Here is a 13,388-nt window from a genome sequence, read left to right on the forward strand (position 1 = left end):
GATTCAAGAGAAGGGGACGCGATTTCAAGGGCGATGGGCGATGGAGCCTGAGGCTTGGCCGCGATGCACGTGAGAGCGCCATTGGCAGCCGATGCAACGTCTGCGCTTGGCACTGATAAAATACGAGAGAGCGAAGCACCAGAGGGCAATGTTGTGGAAGGCTTTGCGGGCCTTTTCACGCGGTCGAGGTGCTCTGCCAGGATCACATCTCGGAGCCGGACCAAGCGTTTCGATACGGAGCAGTATCGAATGGCCGCTGCCGAGGCGTGTCTCTTTCCTCGAGAGTGCAGAGGGTTGACTTGAGGAAGCTGGAAATCATCATCATCTTTGTTTGTTGGTCGAAGGATGCAACCTGGAATTCGGGCGTCAGCTGTTGGTTTCAATAAGGTTGTCGCCATTAGTGAATCACACACGTCTCTCTCCAACGGCTTCGAGCCCTCCGTCCGGACAACAGAATGTTTGAGAAGCTTCACTCAATCCTCCATAAACAGTCCACCTCTTTCCAAGTTCTCTCCGACCTCCACCTTGAGATCAATCAACAATACCTGTCCTATGAAATACCTCTACGCTCTAAACATCTCATCCTCGCCGGTGATGTTGGCCGCTTAGTGGACTACGACAACTATCGCAGCTTCTTACAGAAGCAGACCGATCGCTTTGAGCTCGTATTTCTCGTCCTTGGCAACCACGAGTTCTACAATGATACCTTTGCAGCAGGACTGCAAAGGGCCAGGCAACTCGAGCAGGAACCCTCCTTGAATGGCCGCCTCATTCTCCTGCACCGGGGACGCTATGATATCCCCAGCTCCGGTGTGACTATTCTTGGCTGCACGCTCTGGTCAAAAGTCCCCGGTGAAGCGGTGGACATTGTCCGGTTGATAATCCAAGACTTCAAGCAGATCCAAGATTGGATCGTTGATGATCACAGTCGATCTCATGAGGCGGACCTTTCCTGGCTGCTGGGCGAGATAGAGTCAATCCGGAGCGGCCGGGGGGATGCCGCACAGTCCACATCCACGAAGCGATCTATAGTGGTCGTGACACACCATGCTCCGTCCCTCCGGCGAACGTCTAGCCCGCAGCATGCGAATAACCCTTGGAGCTCGGCCTTTGGAACTGACGTCCTCCCGCAGCTCTCAAAGTCAAGCGGTGTTAAAGTTTGGGTTTTTGGGCATACACACTACACCACAGAGTTCAAGAATCGAGGTATACGGGTTACGGCGAATCAACGGGGGTATGTGCTGTCGGGGAACTCGGGGGAGCCCAAGGATGGATTCGATGTTGGGAAAGTTATCCATGTATAGGGTTTCATTTCTTAGTCATGCTGTACACCGTTGTCATATCAGAACTTTCCACTTCCGACAAGACCCCCCCCGCGAGAAGAACAGGGAATCAGTGAGTGAACCAGACTGACTGCCCACGATGGAGTCTGGTGTGATCAGCGCTGGGATAGCCTGATATAGCTCGGACACCGCGAGACCGATAAGATTGATAACGAACCCGCGACTGCAAGTCCATTCCATCTCTTTTGTAGAACGTGCTGAACTGCACCGTGTCTGTGTCCAGAGGTTTTACCTGTCTGGTGTCGCCGTGCCCCTGGTAGTCGAGGTTTCAGTTCGTTCATTGTAACTATCAAAGAGTGTTCGGGAACAGGAAGCTAAGGTAACTACATGATACAAGCCTAGCAATGCATGGGATATCATTCTGTATGTACCTTGTTTAGCGTACAACTAACATATACAAGATTAGTACAGAGCCTGCCATATCAACATGGCCACACCTATGGCCAGCGGATAGGTGGGTGACACGCCTCCAGGCGCAGAATCCTTGTCCGTAGAAGTTCCCTCCATCGCAGCACTCGCCGTTGAGCCTGTAGTCGTAGCGCCCGCAGTTCCGGTGCCACTCGAGCTTTCCGTCGCGGACGACGACGTGGTCGATGTAGGCGATGGCTTAGGACACGGGTTGGTATACACGAACTGGTCCGGATCGCCACCGCCACTGCACTCACCCGCAGACTCCGCGTCAAACGTTCCATTTGGATACATCCAGCACGACCCCGAGACATACGGCGAGTGGCTGTCCAGGCCCGGATTGAAGACGACGTAGCTGCACGACTCGGCCTTGGCACATTGACTCAGGCAGTCTGGTGCGCCGGAGCTCGCAATACAGTCGTTGAAGCAGCCGTCTGGCGGCGTCGGGTATCCGCAGACCGAGGCGATTGGGGAGGGGGTCGCGATGGCGGCGGCGCAGGGGTCGTCGGTCGGGGTTTTGGTTTCGTCCCCGCCAGTACACTTGGGCTTGTCGTAGACGGAGAGGTAGGGATTGGCGCAGTCGGAGCTACCTTTGCTTTTGTCGAAGGTTTCGCCTGGGTATAGCCAGCATGCGCCGGTGCCGAGGTAGGGGTTTCCCGCAGCGAAGATCACAAAGTCGCATGGAGGGTGGTCGTTGCAGTATTCCCAGCAGGAGGCCCTGCTGTCTTCCGCGGCGGCGGTACCGGGTTCAGGGTCTGGGTAGTTGCAGAGGTCGGTGATGAGGGACGCTGTGCAGGTCGGCGTGGCTGCAGTAGAGGTGGTGGAGGCAGACGTTGCGATGGACTCGGTAACGACTGTTGATAGGGCGATAGACACCCAGAAAGGAGCGATCTTCATGGTGGCGGAGGCTCAAAGCTTGGGTATCATTAAAATTCGGAAAGGAATGGAGCTGAGTCTTTATACCCGGTTGAAAGGGGTAAAAACCGTGTCGATTTTTCACAGTGGAGACCGAGAAATCCGAGTGAGTCCAGCCGGAGGCGCTTTCAAGTGTTAGCGTGCTTCTCAGTCCACAGCCATGACTCAAGTATAAATTACTTTGCCTCTCTTCGGAATAGCCAGGCGCCGAACAAGATGAGAGTTGGATTTGATTCAGGTCTCTGGCGCATCACTGGCAGGACTCGTCCGATTGTCTCATTCCGGAGAAAATGCCGTCGTGTGATGAGGAGGTCACATGGATCAATGTGTTGGTGGCGCTGGCAGAATGAAGATAGAGGAGGATTTATTTGTCGGGACCTCATCTCATGCCCATCGGGCCGCAGAGCCGCATTAGCTTTTCGCTTCCAATTTCTCCGTCTTGTTTGCCGAGAGCATGGGGAATACGAACCGTCATGCTCACCTCGGCTCAAGCGACAGAATCTCCACGAGATCGTCCACGCCCAGGCTAACCGAGACATCCGGCTTGGCTCTGCTGTGGTGGCCTGAGCTCCCAGGCATTCAAGCGACACCGTTCTGTCGAGATTATCAGACCGTTCCGCTCGAATTCGCTGGCTGACAGTATTACGGAGCGACCTTGGGACGCCTAGACCATATCCACACAGGCTGACAGCAGCAGACGTCTCGGTCGCTTGGACGCCGCAAGCCGCCTTTGTACCCACGGTAGCCCTCCAACGGACCGAAAGGCAATATGGAGCCATTGAATTCGTCCGTGTGGAAGGAACCTCGAACCCCGCAGACGGATTGACCAAACCGCTCGATACGAGGCAATTTGAGGCATTTGCTGCGATGCGAGGACTTTACTTGTGTTTTTTCTTTTTCCCCCGACCGTACTCCACCATGGGATGGTCCCTGTCGATAGCCTCGGCGATTCAAGCAACATTGTATCACATACTTCCGCGGTATAGTTGTCGAGCTGGGTAGGACAGATAGCGTTGATCCGAGATCTTCCTGTGCTTGAGCCGGAGCGATGACAACGGTGAACCTACATTATTACCTTCAAGAAAGCCAAAGAGTACTATACCAGACGGAATTTGTTGCCGACCCGCCGATACATCCAACGGAAAACCTCAGCTTTGGCTCATGGAGATCAATCGGGAATGGCTCGGCCGGCTTCCTTCTCATGAGACAAGTAGTCGGGATAACTTGCATCTTCCTGCAACTACTGAGTATCTCATTCCCAGCTACTCTTCACTCTCCATAGCCAAGCCCCCGATCAAAGGCACCCACGCTCACCTCCCCGCCCTTGCCAACAAATTTAAAGCATAGCCAAAATTATTCACGGGCCTCCCATCGTCAGAGTCAATCCACAGATCGGCCCGATCATCATCTGTTTCATAGCTGGCCCCACCAGGCGATTCACCAGTTTCACAGGAGGCTCTGGTTCCTTCGCTCCCCAATAGCGAGCCGCGCGCGGCCAGGATAACAAGCATGGAGGGTTATCATTGGGGCAGCCCTTAATTTGCAAGACACACGCGTCTCGAAGATGCGAAGGGAGACGTCAACCAGACTGGAGTCTGGCCGAATTTAGTATAACTTTCGTCACTCCGCACACGGACACGAAGCTAGAACGGGATTATAAAATCCCGTCCGCGGGTGTGTCTGCATCCTCATTGCAGGTCCGGGGAAGATTCGCAATATCAATGCAATGAATGTATCCTTTCACCTGCAACAGTCCGCGGCAAATCCAGTTTAGCTCGCAGAGTCAAGTATTGACATTCCTCAGCCGGGGATGTGGTCTGTCGATCCCCTTGTGATTATATCGTAACGTCGACGAGTTGTCTTCAGTCATTGCTCGGGAGAGACATTGTGAAACGCTTCGTCTTCTTTGAGAACGGAGTAGACATCGGTACGAGACTGAGGTTGGGTAGCTGAAGCCTGGACTGGCTTCATCCGGAGAGTTATAAAGTGTCCCTTGTTCGCAGCCTAGGCAGAAGGAGGACAGCACACTCACTCGGAAGTTACAACAACTCAACACTCTACATCCACTATGAAAGCCATCTATTTCGTCTTTACTTCTATCTCCATACTGGGAGCCCTCGCCTCACCCGCAAAACGGCAGGACGACCGCGGCTCTTATACCGTCCCCGGCCTCGGTGAGCGCAAGCAGGCCGTGCTGAACGCAGGCGGAAACACTCTCGACCTCGCCATTGCAATGCTCGAGACGTACGCCACCCCACTCCTGACCTCGGGAAGAACCGCGTTCCTAATCATCAAGACAGCGAGACCATGACGACCGACTACGTCTACGGCGACGCGAAGACCGAGGACGCCGCAAACTTCGGCCTCTTCAAGCAGAACTGGGGCATGCTCCGCGTGTGTGCCACGCGGGCTGGGCTCGCCGGGCAGTCCACGGCAGACTGGAACAATGGCGCTGTTCTCAAGTATTACCCCCATCCTCGGTGCATATTTACAGGAGTTGACAAGCATGCTTCCTCTTCAGCTCCGATATTAATGCGGACGTGGCATCTCGTTGGGACTGTCAGGAGTACTACGGCGTCGACACTTGGTTTGCGGGCCACCGGAACGGTGCGTCGGGGATAGAAGATCCCAATACGGGGGATATTCAGAGTATGATTGATTTCATTCCCGGTCTCTGGACTGGGGTGGTGCGTGACTGACGCTTCTTCGCAGCGTATAAGGAGGCCGTGTACTGGATCCAAGAGCAGATTGACAACGATCCTGCGTACCAGTCTGACGACACGCGCTTCTGGGTGGATGTTACCCCTATTTAGATGTGGACAGGTCTGGCGGTAAGGGGCATACGAGCATGCGATTAGAAGCATGAGAAGCTATTCTGCTGGAAGCTTCGGCAACGTATTGTGAAACGCTCTTCGTATTCTGAGGTGGCAGGTGCTGCTCCACTGAAATATGTTCATGGACGTTGGAAATACATCTTACGCTCCGCTACCGTACTGGCTGTCGGACTTTCGAAGCGCCGTGCTCGTGCTGTAGCATCTGCGACATGATAGGGCATTCCCAAGATCACTCAAGGGAGGATTAAGCAAGAAGAAAACGAGGTAACTTGACTGGTGCTGAACAATAGTCAGATCAAATAATATGATCCGCCACCAGCAATCCTTCATGCAATCCCAACTGTAATGTCTGTATTTCCACCGGCAGAGTCGGAGCCTATAAAGGAAGCAAAGACTGTTAGCCAAGTACAAAGCAAACGGGCATAACCAACATGCAAATCAATACTTACCAAAGACATATGGTGAATATGTTTCGTGGTTCAGTCAGTGGCGACAGCAGGTCCGGACCTATTTACAATATCCAAGAACGAAATTTACTGTAGGGCATGACTCAGGCACAGCAGATAAAGGTAAATAGTATCCCGAATTGAGAATAACCCCCAAGGGAACTGATTCACGCTGTTACTTAGAGACTTCCTCCAAGCCAGTGGGAATCGAGTCCAGAACTCGGTGGTCTTATTGGGGAAACCCCTTTTCTCTTGAAGAGTTGTTTTTTTTTACGGTTTCTGGTATGTGATGGTTACGGCCCTACGGACAGAAGACAGGAATAAGGTTGGCAGGCAGTAAATTTGAAATGAGCACACTGTAGCAAAAAGGGAAGAGAAGACGATTGCAATGCAGAAACGAAAGCAACCGCATCAGATCCAGGCTTGACGAACACCTCGAGAACTGGCTGCGGCTCTCGTTCATACATACATACCCTTTTAGCGCAGTCGGATCCTCGTCACGCCAGTGATATCCTGAGTATCAGCATGGAGATCTCGGGTAGCTGTGAAATAGCCCAGGTCCTGGCAGCCAGCACCCCCGAACAGCATCCTATAGACCAAGCCACCGTGACCAAAGATGAGGGAACCCCCGAGTCACCTTCTCGCACGACTTCATGGCCCTTGCGAAACAACACATGCTCCCATGTCGCAAGTATGGCCTCCTGTCCATTGATGACCTTTGCAGAAACGTTGCAGGACTTTAGGTTGCCGTAACTTGCGTCTGTGAAGCCCTTCCCCCGGCCGACCTTACACAACACCTCATCTACAGCCGGGAGTCTCGTCGCGAATCTAGTGAAATATAAGACACTGCTCGACGCTCTTGCGGACGCATCCTATAAAATAAAAAGATAATTGCGAGGGATTCAACAGAACAACAGCACTCCTTACAATCAAGTTCTCCTTTGGGGCCGTCCGCCACTCACACGGTTGGCCCAGGGCCCAGTCCCGGATTGAATGCTTAGTTGGATCATCTGCAGAGGGAGCGTCTCTCAAGCCTGGCGCCGCAAAAATATTTCCTAGCATGTAGGTATGTTGATGGAAGAACTCCTTTAGATGTTGCCTATCTTTGAGGTTCTGTTCAAGGGCTGTGGCGGTCATTTTCCACACCCTCTCTGCTAGGGGCTTCACGAATTCGTCTTTGGCCCTTAGCTCCTCCACCTCACGATAATCAGATACAGCATCGTTGGCTGTGATTTGATCGGCGAGGGCATCGAGGCGGTTCTTCACATCACGATAACTGAGCGAGTCAAGGTGTTGAAGGCTGGCTTTGTCTTTGTCGCCCATACGAACGCCATGTCTTTTCCGTCACTGCACCGCTAAAAGCACGTTAGATCATAAGTTGGTGCCTCTCAAGAGGAGGAAGAGTCTGGAGCTTACATACCATGGAAATGCGCCGCCGGGAGTCCCTCTTCGGCGGGAAAACAGCAGCGGGAGCAAGTGATCGCGAACGGCAGCCAGTCCCCCGTCTGCGGATTTTGCAGTTCAACCCAGCCTCCAAGAGTTCCATGGCCGTCCTTCGTCGTGCCGGCGCTGAGGCTCACCCCGAGTTTGCTTTCCCTGCTACAATCCTCCACCATGGCCCCGGTGTCCGAGGGCGTAAAGTGGCCGCGCGTTGCGATCAGGTTGTCATTGGGCACTATCGCCGCCACAGTACCCAGGCCGTGGGCGTCGAGCACTGTAGCGACCGTATCCCTAAGCTCTTTCCAGTCGCGCTTGACTCGACGATCAACTCCTAGAAGAACTGTTCGGGGCAGCAACGGCGGTCATCGTCGCTGCCGATGCGATAGCAGCCAATCGAGTATACACCTTGGCAATCAATTGCAGGGAAAACGGCGGTAGCAACCTGTTCCCAAATGGGAAATATCTCATCTGTAGGCAAGCACGGATAAATTCTTGCGGCCGTACCAAATTTCTGGTCGAGAATTTCCATTGACACAGAGCCTGATGCCCTTGCTTTCTAGGTAGTAAAACAGCTTCCGACCAGGGTGATCCAGCTGCTCTGCGAGGCCTCGTAACAATAAGGAGGGTCACAGTCGGGTCTGCATCTTGTTCATAGACAGATCTCCTCCCGCAGAAATGCAGTTCACTGTAGAAAATGTTCTCGAGTCGGCAGATGTCGCCTAGTTTTGTGAGAAGTCGATATGAATCTCGCCCTTCGAGGATATTAGCGTGGGGAATAGTGTATGGAATCTTGTGCCAGCTCTCACAAGGAGCTTCACACAACTGGGGGCCACCAGCTCTCAAGTCGGTCGAGGTAAAACCATCTGCGGTTTCTGGACCGCCGTGAGCGTACCGAGGGCTGTCTTTGGCCAAAGAGAGTCCTTTAACGAGGCTGAATACTGGGAGATGCATAGCAGATCTCAGTAGGGAGAATTAGAGCGATAAGAGGATTCACTGTGAGCGCCATGCTGCTTGGAAGGTGGACGAGGGTGGATGAAGGTGGATGAAGGATGGAGAGAAAGACGGTTTCGAGGGATCAAGCGTGGGAAATTTCGAGGTATATGTAGCTTGAGTGGGTGTAAAACAGTGAATACAAGAGTCTAGAAATGATTGCAGTAAGTCAATGCTCCAGTGAATAGGTACTAACTCTCTTCCCAATGCAGTGGTTAGGAATCTTCTACAGTCAATGAGTTCCATGGCTTGACGAATGGCCATAGCAGGCAGGCGTATTCACCCCTCCAGGAACGAAGGCTCTCGAAGGTCCCGTCGGCAAGATAGACTTCTCCCACTGTCGTGCGAAAGAGGGCATCCCGCATTCTGTACAATCAGCCCCCCCAGCCTTGAAGGCATACGCACACCCTAGAACCGAAACCCCGTCTTAAACAGCCCAAAAAGCCACTCTCCCCATCTCGAAGGTCGAGAGCAGTCTGATTTGTGGTTTCCCCGGGCTTGTCGCTCGACCCCTTCCCACTTCACTGCTCTTCTACGGCACGGCCCAATTGGGACACAGTAGGGCTTAGGGCCGCCATCTAGGGCTTTGTGGCTCGTGCGCAGGTGCTGAAACTTTCGTCGGAAGCTCTCCTCCGTTCTGTTTAACATCACCTCATCGCCCTTCAATGTGTCCATCTCCATCCTCATGCTAATCTTGCGAGCTGCAACCGCAGCCGGTCGTACATCCTTCTGCACAAATTTCCTTCCCCGCTCTTTACCCGCCCGTCGCGGCCTCCTCACTCTCGCGATCGAGACATCATGGTCTGTCACACGATGTCCCCCAGCTCAGTAGCCCGGCTAACCATCTTTCCAGTGACGACACCTCAGTTGCAATTGTCTCCAAACCAAATTCCGGGCCCTCTAAAATTCACTTCCTCGAAAACATCACCTCCAACTCAACAGCCTACCAAGGAATCCACCCGATCCTCGCCCTCGAGTCACACCAAGAGAACCTCGCGACCCTCGTCAACAAAGCCCTCACCCACCTTCCACCAGCAGAACGGCAACCGGAGCCGGACTCCGAGCCAAAATGCGAAATCCAAAAGATAATCCCCCTTCCCGACGGCAACCGCCGGAAACCAGACTTCATATCCGTCACCCGCGGCCCCGGGATGCGCGCGAACCTCTTCGTCGGCCTGGACACCGCGAAAGCGCTCTCCGTCGCGTGGCAGATCCCGTTCATCGGCGTCCACCACATGCAAGCGCATCTACTTACGCCGCGACTCGTTTCCGCAACGTCCACCTTATCAAATGACACCCAACTGGAACCCGCCCCCGCATTCCCCTTCCTCTCGATCCTCGCCTCGGGCGGACACACCCTCCTCGTCAACTCCACCTCCCTCACCTCGCACTCGATCCTCGCGACAACAGCCGACATCGCCCTCGGCGAATCCCTCGACAAAGTCGCCCGCGAAATCCTCCCTCCCTCCCTCCTAGCAACATCAAAGAATACAATGTACGGCAAGATACTCGAACAATTCGCCTTCCCCAACGGCGCCGCCGACTACGCCGATTACACGACGCCACGAACAAGGGGCGAGGAAATCGCGCGGGCGAAGCGGGAGTCCGCGTACGGGTGGTCGATTACGACGCCGTTCGCGGAGACGCGGCAGCTGGCGTTTAGCTTTGCGTTTCTTGCGACGGCTGTAAACTCTATTATTGCGGGAAGGCATAGGCAAAGCCAGAGTACGGAGATTGGGGAGGAGGAAAGACGGGTTCTAGCAAGGGAGGTGATGAGGGTGTGTTTCGAGCATCTTGCGTCGAGGACGGTTATCGCATTGGAGTCTCTGTCTTCTCAGGGTGCAGACGGAAGCAAAATCAAACACAACAACAACAAGCACAACCCCCAAAAGCACACACAAAAACAGCATCCACCTGTCAAAACGCTCGTTGTATCCGGCGGCGTGGCCGCAAATAAATACCTCATGCATATTCTGCGCTCGTTCCTCGACGCGCGCGGGTTCGGCGCCGTGGAGATCATCGCGCCGCCGCCGAAGCTGTGCACGGATAACGCGGCGATGATCGGGTGGGCCGGGATCGAGATGTTTGAGGCCGGGTTCCGGAGTGAGCTTTCGATCAGGGCGCTGCGGAAGTGGTCGCTTGAGGGGGGTGGAGAAGAATTCTGATTGATAGACGGCCGGCAGCGAAACCTGCGGAAGCTGCTGGGGCATTCTTTGTATATTATTGTAGAGTAAGAAGTTTCCCTTTATCAACTAGGCAGCTGAAGTCCTTATTTAATATAATATTTCCACTCCAGCCCCTCTCTCCTCCTTCCGACCACCCCATTCTAATGGTAGTATCTGCTTCATATAGCTCATATAGCTCATATAGCTGCAATAGCTCATATATCCTCACTCTAGACACAAAACCACGATACGCTATCTACATCCGCTCCGCTCAGTACCACGCCGTCCCAACAATACCGACAACTGCCGTCTCTCCTCCCCCCAGTATCCTCGAAATTTTCAAACGTAATCCGGACTCCACCGGCCTCCCCTCTTTTCCGGCCCCTCAACAGCCGCCCGAACCTGCACACCAAGATCCTTCTTCTCCAAAATCGTATCCGGCTTCGCCTTGCCCGCTTCGATAAGCTCGAGTCTTTCTCGTTGCAGGTGGCGCACCTCAACCTCGACTTGTCGATCACTTGACTTGGAAGTACGAGCAGGAGCAGGAGTAGCATGAAGACACAGCAGACGAACCTCGTACGTCGCCGTGTGTAATCTCTCGAACGCACAGAAACGCGGTTCCCACTGCGGGAAGCGGCGGAAGGAGGAGCCCGTCCAGAGGGTTAGTTTGAATGATTGCGCCGAGGAGATGGGGATTCCTGATTCCCGGCGGTGAGTGAAGATGCTTTGGCCGATGGTTTGCGCGGTGGTGTAGTTTAGCACCGGTGTTATGGGGTTCTTCAGGGTTGAGAGGCCGAGTTCGAAGTGCAGGGAGAGGTGCGAGAGGTTCGCGAAGCCTGTGGATAGTTTTTCGAGGACGTCGTCGGGCTATAGCCGTTTAGTATTTCGGTTGGTCGTATCTGTAGAAGGAAGGCAGGAAGGCTCACCAGTTTGTTATCACCGCGCTGGATATCAATAGCCAGCGATCTCAGCTTCGGACACCGGCTGTCGAGATAATCCAGCTCCTGCGCCGTGAAGACGCGTCGCTGCCTCTCACTCCTTTCCCCCGGTTCATCTTCATGCAGACACAGCGTCGACAGCCCCGCATGGTTCCCAATCGCCTCGACAGAACATACATACCCCCTAACCTCCAGTGTCCTCAATGAGTCAAACGACAAGAGAAGCCGCTCGAGCCCCTCGGAATTCTCCTGGTCCTCATCCGCATACGCGTACACCCTCAAGGCCTCGAGGGACGTCGCATACCCGGTAATCCGACTAAGAAGGTTATCCCCCGTCGGCAGCGGTCCCAGAGTCAGACCGGACAACCTCGACCACTGCACGCAGTCACGGAACGGGATCCACTCGAGCTCATCCCGCACGCGGTACCCGTTCAGTCCAAGTTCCTGTAGCGGAGGGAACCGCTCTGTGCCAGTGAGCCTGAAGGTCCTGATAACCGGGTGTTGTGGGATGTGGCGGACGCAGCCGCCGTAGTTTTCGAAGAGAGTGAGGGAGAACGAGCGCAGGGCAGGACAGTTGAGGAAGAGGCGCTGGACGGTGAGCATGCGTTCGTTCGGGCCGTTTCGTTCGTCGAAGGGGTCTACGGCGACGGTGAGGCTGGAGACGCAGGGGAGGTGTTGGTCTGCGAATGCGCACTCCCCGGTGTCGAGGCGGAGGATCAGCTCGGGGGTTCGGGGGTGGGTGGAGATGGTGCGGATGAGGTGGGCTGTTTGGAGTCTGGAGATGGTTATTGTGACTCGGCGGAGGTTTGGTAGAGATGTTATAAGTTTAGAAAGGCAGTTGTCTGTTGTGAGGCGACGGAGGAAGCTGGTGTTGATGCGGATCCCTGGTGGACGGCATAGAGCCACCTCCTGCACGAGGTTTCGAAGGTTTCCGTTCGCATCGTCTTCTAGTCGAGACAGGAGGAGCCAGTGTCGGCCTTGGGTGGAAAAATCATCAATATCGGCGTCACCCTGGACGAGGGTGATCGATCGGTACAGGAGCGGTGTTGCGAGGGTGTTGAAGGATCTCGACACGAGGCAGAGACTGCACAGATCTTCCCTGGTGGCCTGCTCGAAGACAAGGCTCCACGCATCCAGGGTCAGGCCTGCCATTGCCAGGGTCGTCTGGTAACTGTGCCCGGAAGGCGTTCCAAAGGCCTTTTTAACAGTCGAGTCCTCGACCCCGCGTGAGGCGCAGCACCAGGCTGCGAACAGGCTAATTCGTTGCTACTTTCTGTGCTAGTGTGGCTCGTCTACACTTCTCAAGAGGTATATAATATAATATAAAGGTGTTGTTAGATCATGCCAGTCATATCGTAAGTCGTAAGTACATCTCATATACATGCCCCAGGTTCTTCACACAAGGCCGCATTCCTTCCACTTGCCCGCAATCGGCAGTTTTCTATTGACAGCTACTCGCGAACAATCCACCGCCGCTCCTCTTTTGAAAGCTTGGTATAACTCCCGTAGTACTCGTCTCGATTCTCAATCGGCGTGATGCAATGGACCGTCGGACTCGTTGTCGAGAATTGGATCCGCTTCTCCGGCTTCGAGCTGCTCGCCTGCTTCTTGAGGATGCTCTTCGACGAGCACGAGTTGACGTAGTTGTAGCTTGGCTGGGGCACCTGGAGAGTCGAGAAGCGCATTGACGAGGCCGGGGCGGGACTGAGAGGGAGCGGAGAGCGCGGCGAGCGAGGGGAGCGAGGGAGGGGGGACTTGAGGGAGAGAGAGCCCGAGATTGCTGGGCCGGTGGTGAGTCGGAGATTGGGCCTTGAAGCGCGCATCATCTTGAGGAGTGAGAGCAATTGAATTTGAGAAGGAGGTGTATTAGACGACGATAGACTTCGGTCAACAAAGTCTTATATGGCAG

General features: G+C 54.3%; 8 protein-coding genes across 8 annotated transcripts; 3 read left to right on the top strand and 5 right to left on the bottom strand.

The window, feature by feature from the left end:
* Positions 1-206: 206 nt before the first annotated feature.
* Positions 207-1,726, top strand: BJX67DRAFT_142133 (Metallo-dependent phosphatase-like protein). Its single transcript, XM_071024666.1, has one exon. The coding sequence runs from the start codon at positions 456-458 to the stop codon at positions 1,302-1,304; it is 849 nt and encodes a 282-aa protein (XP_070885203.1). The 5' UTR covers positions 207-455; the 3' UTR covers positions 1,305-1,726.
* On the bottom strand, positions 1,635-2,745 carry BJX67DRAFT_141765 (uncharacterized protein). Its single transcript, XM_071024663.1, has one exon. It carries the CDS (start codon positions 2,646-2,648, stop codon positions 1,746-1,748), a length of 903 nt encoding a protein of 300 aa, XP_070885204.1. The 5' UTR covers positions 2,649-2,745; the 3' UTR covers positions 1,635-1,745.
* On the bottom strand, positions 2,746-3,580 carry BJX67DRAFT_141882 (uncharacterized protein). Its single transcript, XM_071024665.1, has one exon. It carries the CDS (start codon positions 3,443-3,445, stop codon positions 2,843-2,845), a length of 603 nt encoding a protein of 200 aa, XP_070885205.1. The 5' UTR covers positions 3,446-3,580; the 3' UTR covers positions 2,746-2,842.
* Positions 3,581-4,456: 876 nt separating this feature from the next.
* On the top strand, positions 4,457-5,560 carry BJX67DRAFT_141738 (glycoside hydrolase family 134 protein). Its single transcript, XM_071024662.1, has 4 exons — positions 4,457-4,910; positions 4,967-5,128; positions 5,188-5,315; positions 5,379-5,560. The coding sequence occupies exons 1-4, from the start codon at positions 4,735-4,737 to the stop codon at positions 5,477-5,479; spliced, it is 567 nt and encodes a 188-aa protein (XP_070885206.1). The 5' UTR covers positions 4,457-4,734; the 3' UTR covers positions 5,480-5,560.
* Positions 5,561-6,423: 863 nt separating this feature from the next.
* Positions 6,424-8,392, bottom strand: BJX67DRAFT_372669 (uncharacterized protein; the record flags this gene model as incomplete). The annotated part of the gene is made up of 8 exons (XM_071031276.1): positions 6,424-6,535; positions 6,616-6,748; positions 6,792-7,222; positions 7,295-7,301; positions 7,367-7,726; positions 7,792-7,934; positions 7,967-8,288; positions 8,326-8,392. The coding sequence occupies 8 exons, from the start codon at positions 8,390-8,392 to the stop codon at positions 6,424-6,426; spliced, it is 1,575 nt and encodes a 524-aa protein (XP_070885207.1).
* Positions 8,393-8,670: 278 nt separating this feature from the next.
* On the top strand, positions 8,671-10,656 carry BJX67DRAFT_141780 (N(6)-L-threonylcarbamoyladenine synthase family protein). Its single transcript, XM_071024664.1, has 2 exons — positions 8,671-9,177; positions 9,230-10,656. The coding sequence occupies exons 1-2, from the start codon at positions 9,062-9,064 to the stop codon at positions 10,539-10,541; spliced, it is 1,428 nt and encodes a 475-aa protein (XP_070885208.1). The 5' UTR covers positions 8,671-9,061; the 3' UTR covers positions 10,542-10,656.
* On the bottom strand, positions 10,647-12,788 carry BJX67DRAFT_356005 (uncharacterized protein). Its single transcript, XM_071029362.1, has 2 exons — positions 11,468-12,788; positions 10,647-11,408 (listed from the first exon to the last, which is right to left on the bottom strand). The coding sequence occupies exons 1-2, from the start codon at positions 12,629-12,631 to the stop codon at positions 10,881-10,883; spliced, it is 1,692 nt and encodes a 563-aa protein (XP_070885209.1). The 5' UTR covers positions 12,632-12,788; the 3' UTR covers positions 10,647-10,880.
* A 142-nt stretch (positions 12,789-12,930) lies between these two features.
* On the bottom strand, positions 12,931-13,305 carry BJX67DRAFT_382043 (uncharacterized protein; the record flags this gene model as incomplete). The annotated part of the gene is made up of 1 exon (XM_071033145.1): positions 12,931-13,305. The coding sequence occupies one exon, from the start codon at positions 13,303-13,305 to the stop codon at positions 12,931-12,933; it is 375 nt and encodes a 124-aa protein (XP_070885210.1).
* Between the last annotated feature and the right edge of the window lie 83 nt (positions 13,306-13,388).

The sequence above is a fragment of the Aspergillus lucknowensis genome (genome assembly GCF_044049455.1).
Source record: "Aspergillus lucknowensis strain CBS 449.75 chromosome Unknown BJX67scaffold_26, whole genome shotgun sequence".
NCBI lineage: Eukaryota > Fungi > Ascomycota > Eurotiomycetes > Eurotiales > Aspergillaceae > Aspergillus > Aspergillus lucknowensis.

Excerpts from the sequence above, each read along its gene's own strand:
- BJX67DRAFT_141738 (XM_071024662.1), top strand. The coding sequence starts at position 4,735 with ATGAAAGCCATCTATTTCGTCTTTACTTCTATCTCCATACTGGGAGCC. Across the intron at positions 4,911-4,966 it reads GCCATTGCAATGCTCGAGAC|CGAGACCATGACGACCGACT; the intron begins GTACGCCACCCC and ends TCATCAAGACAG. Across the intron at positions 5,316-5,378 it reads CAATACGGGGGATATTCAGA|CGTATAAGGAGGCCGTGTAC; the intron begins GTATGATTGATT and ends GCTTCTTCGCAG.
- BJX67DRAFT_142133 (XM_071024666.1), top strand. The coding sequence starts at position 456 with ATGTTTGAGAAGCTTCACTCAATCCTCCATAAACAGTCCACCTCTTTC.
- BJX67DRAFT_356005 (XM_071029362.1), bottom strand. The coding sequence starts at position 12,631 with ATGGCAGGCCTGACCCTGGATGCGTGGAGCCTTGTCTTCGAGCAGGCC. Across the intron at positions 11,409-11,467 it reads AGCGCGGTGATAACAAACTG|CCCGACGACGTCCTCGAAAA; the intron begins GTGAGCCTTCCT and ends AAACGGCTATAG.
- BJX67DRAFT_141780 (XM_071024664.1), top strand. The coding sequence starts at position 9,062 with ATGCTAATCTTGCGAGCTGCAACCGCAGCCGGTCGTACATCCTTCTGC. Across the intron at positions 9,178-9,229 it reads CTCGCGATCGAGACATCATG|TGACGACACCTCAGTTGCAA; the intron begins GTCTGTCACACG and ends CCATCTTTCCAG.
- BJX67DRAFT_141882 (XM_071024665.1), bottom strand. The coding sequence starts at position 3,445 with ATGGCTCCATATTGCCTTTCGGTCCGTTGGAGGGCTACCGTGGGTACA.
- BJX67DRAFT_141765 (XM_071024663.1), bottom strand. The coding sequence starts at position 2,648 with ATGAAGATCGCTCCTTTCTGGGTGTCTATCGCCCTATCAACAGTCGTT.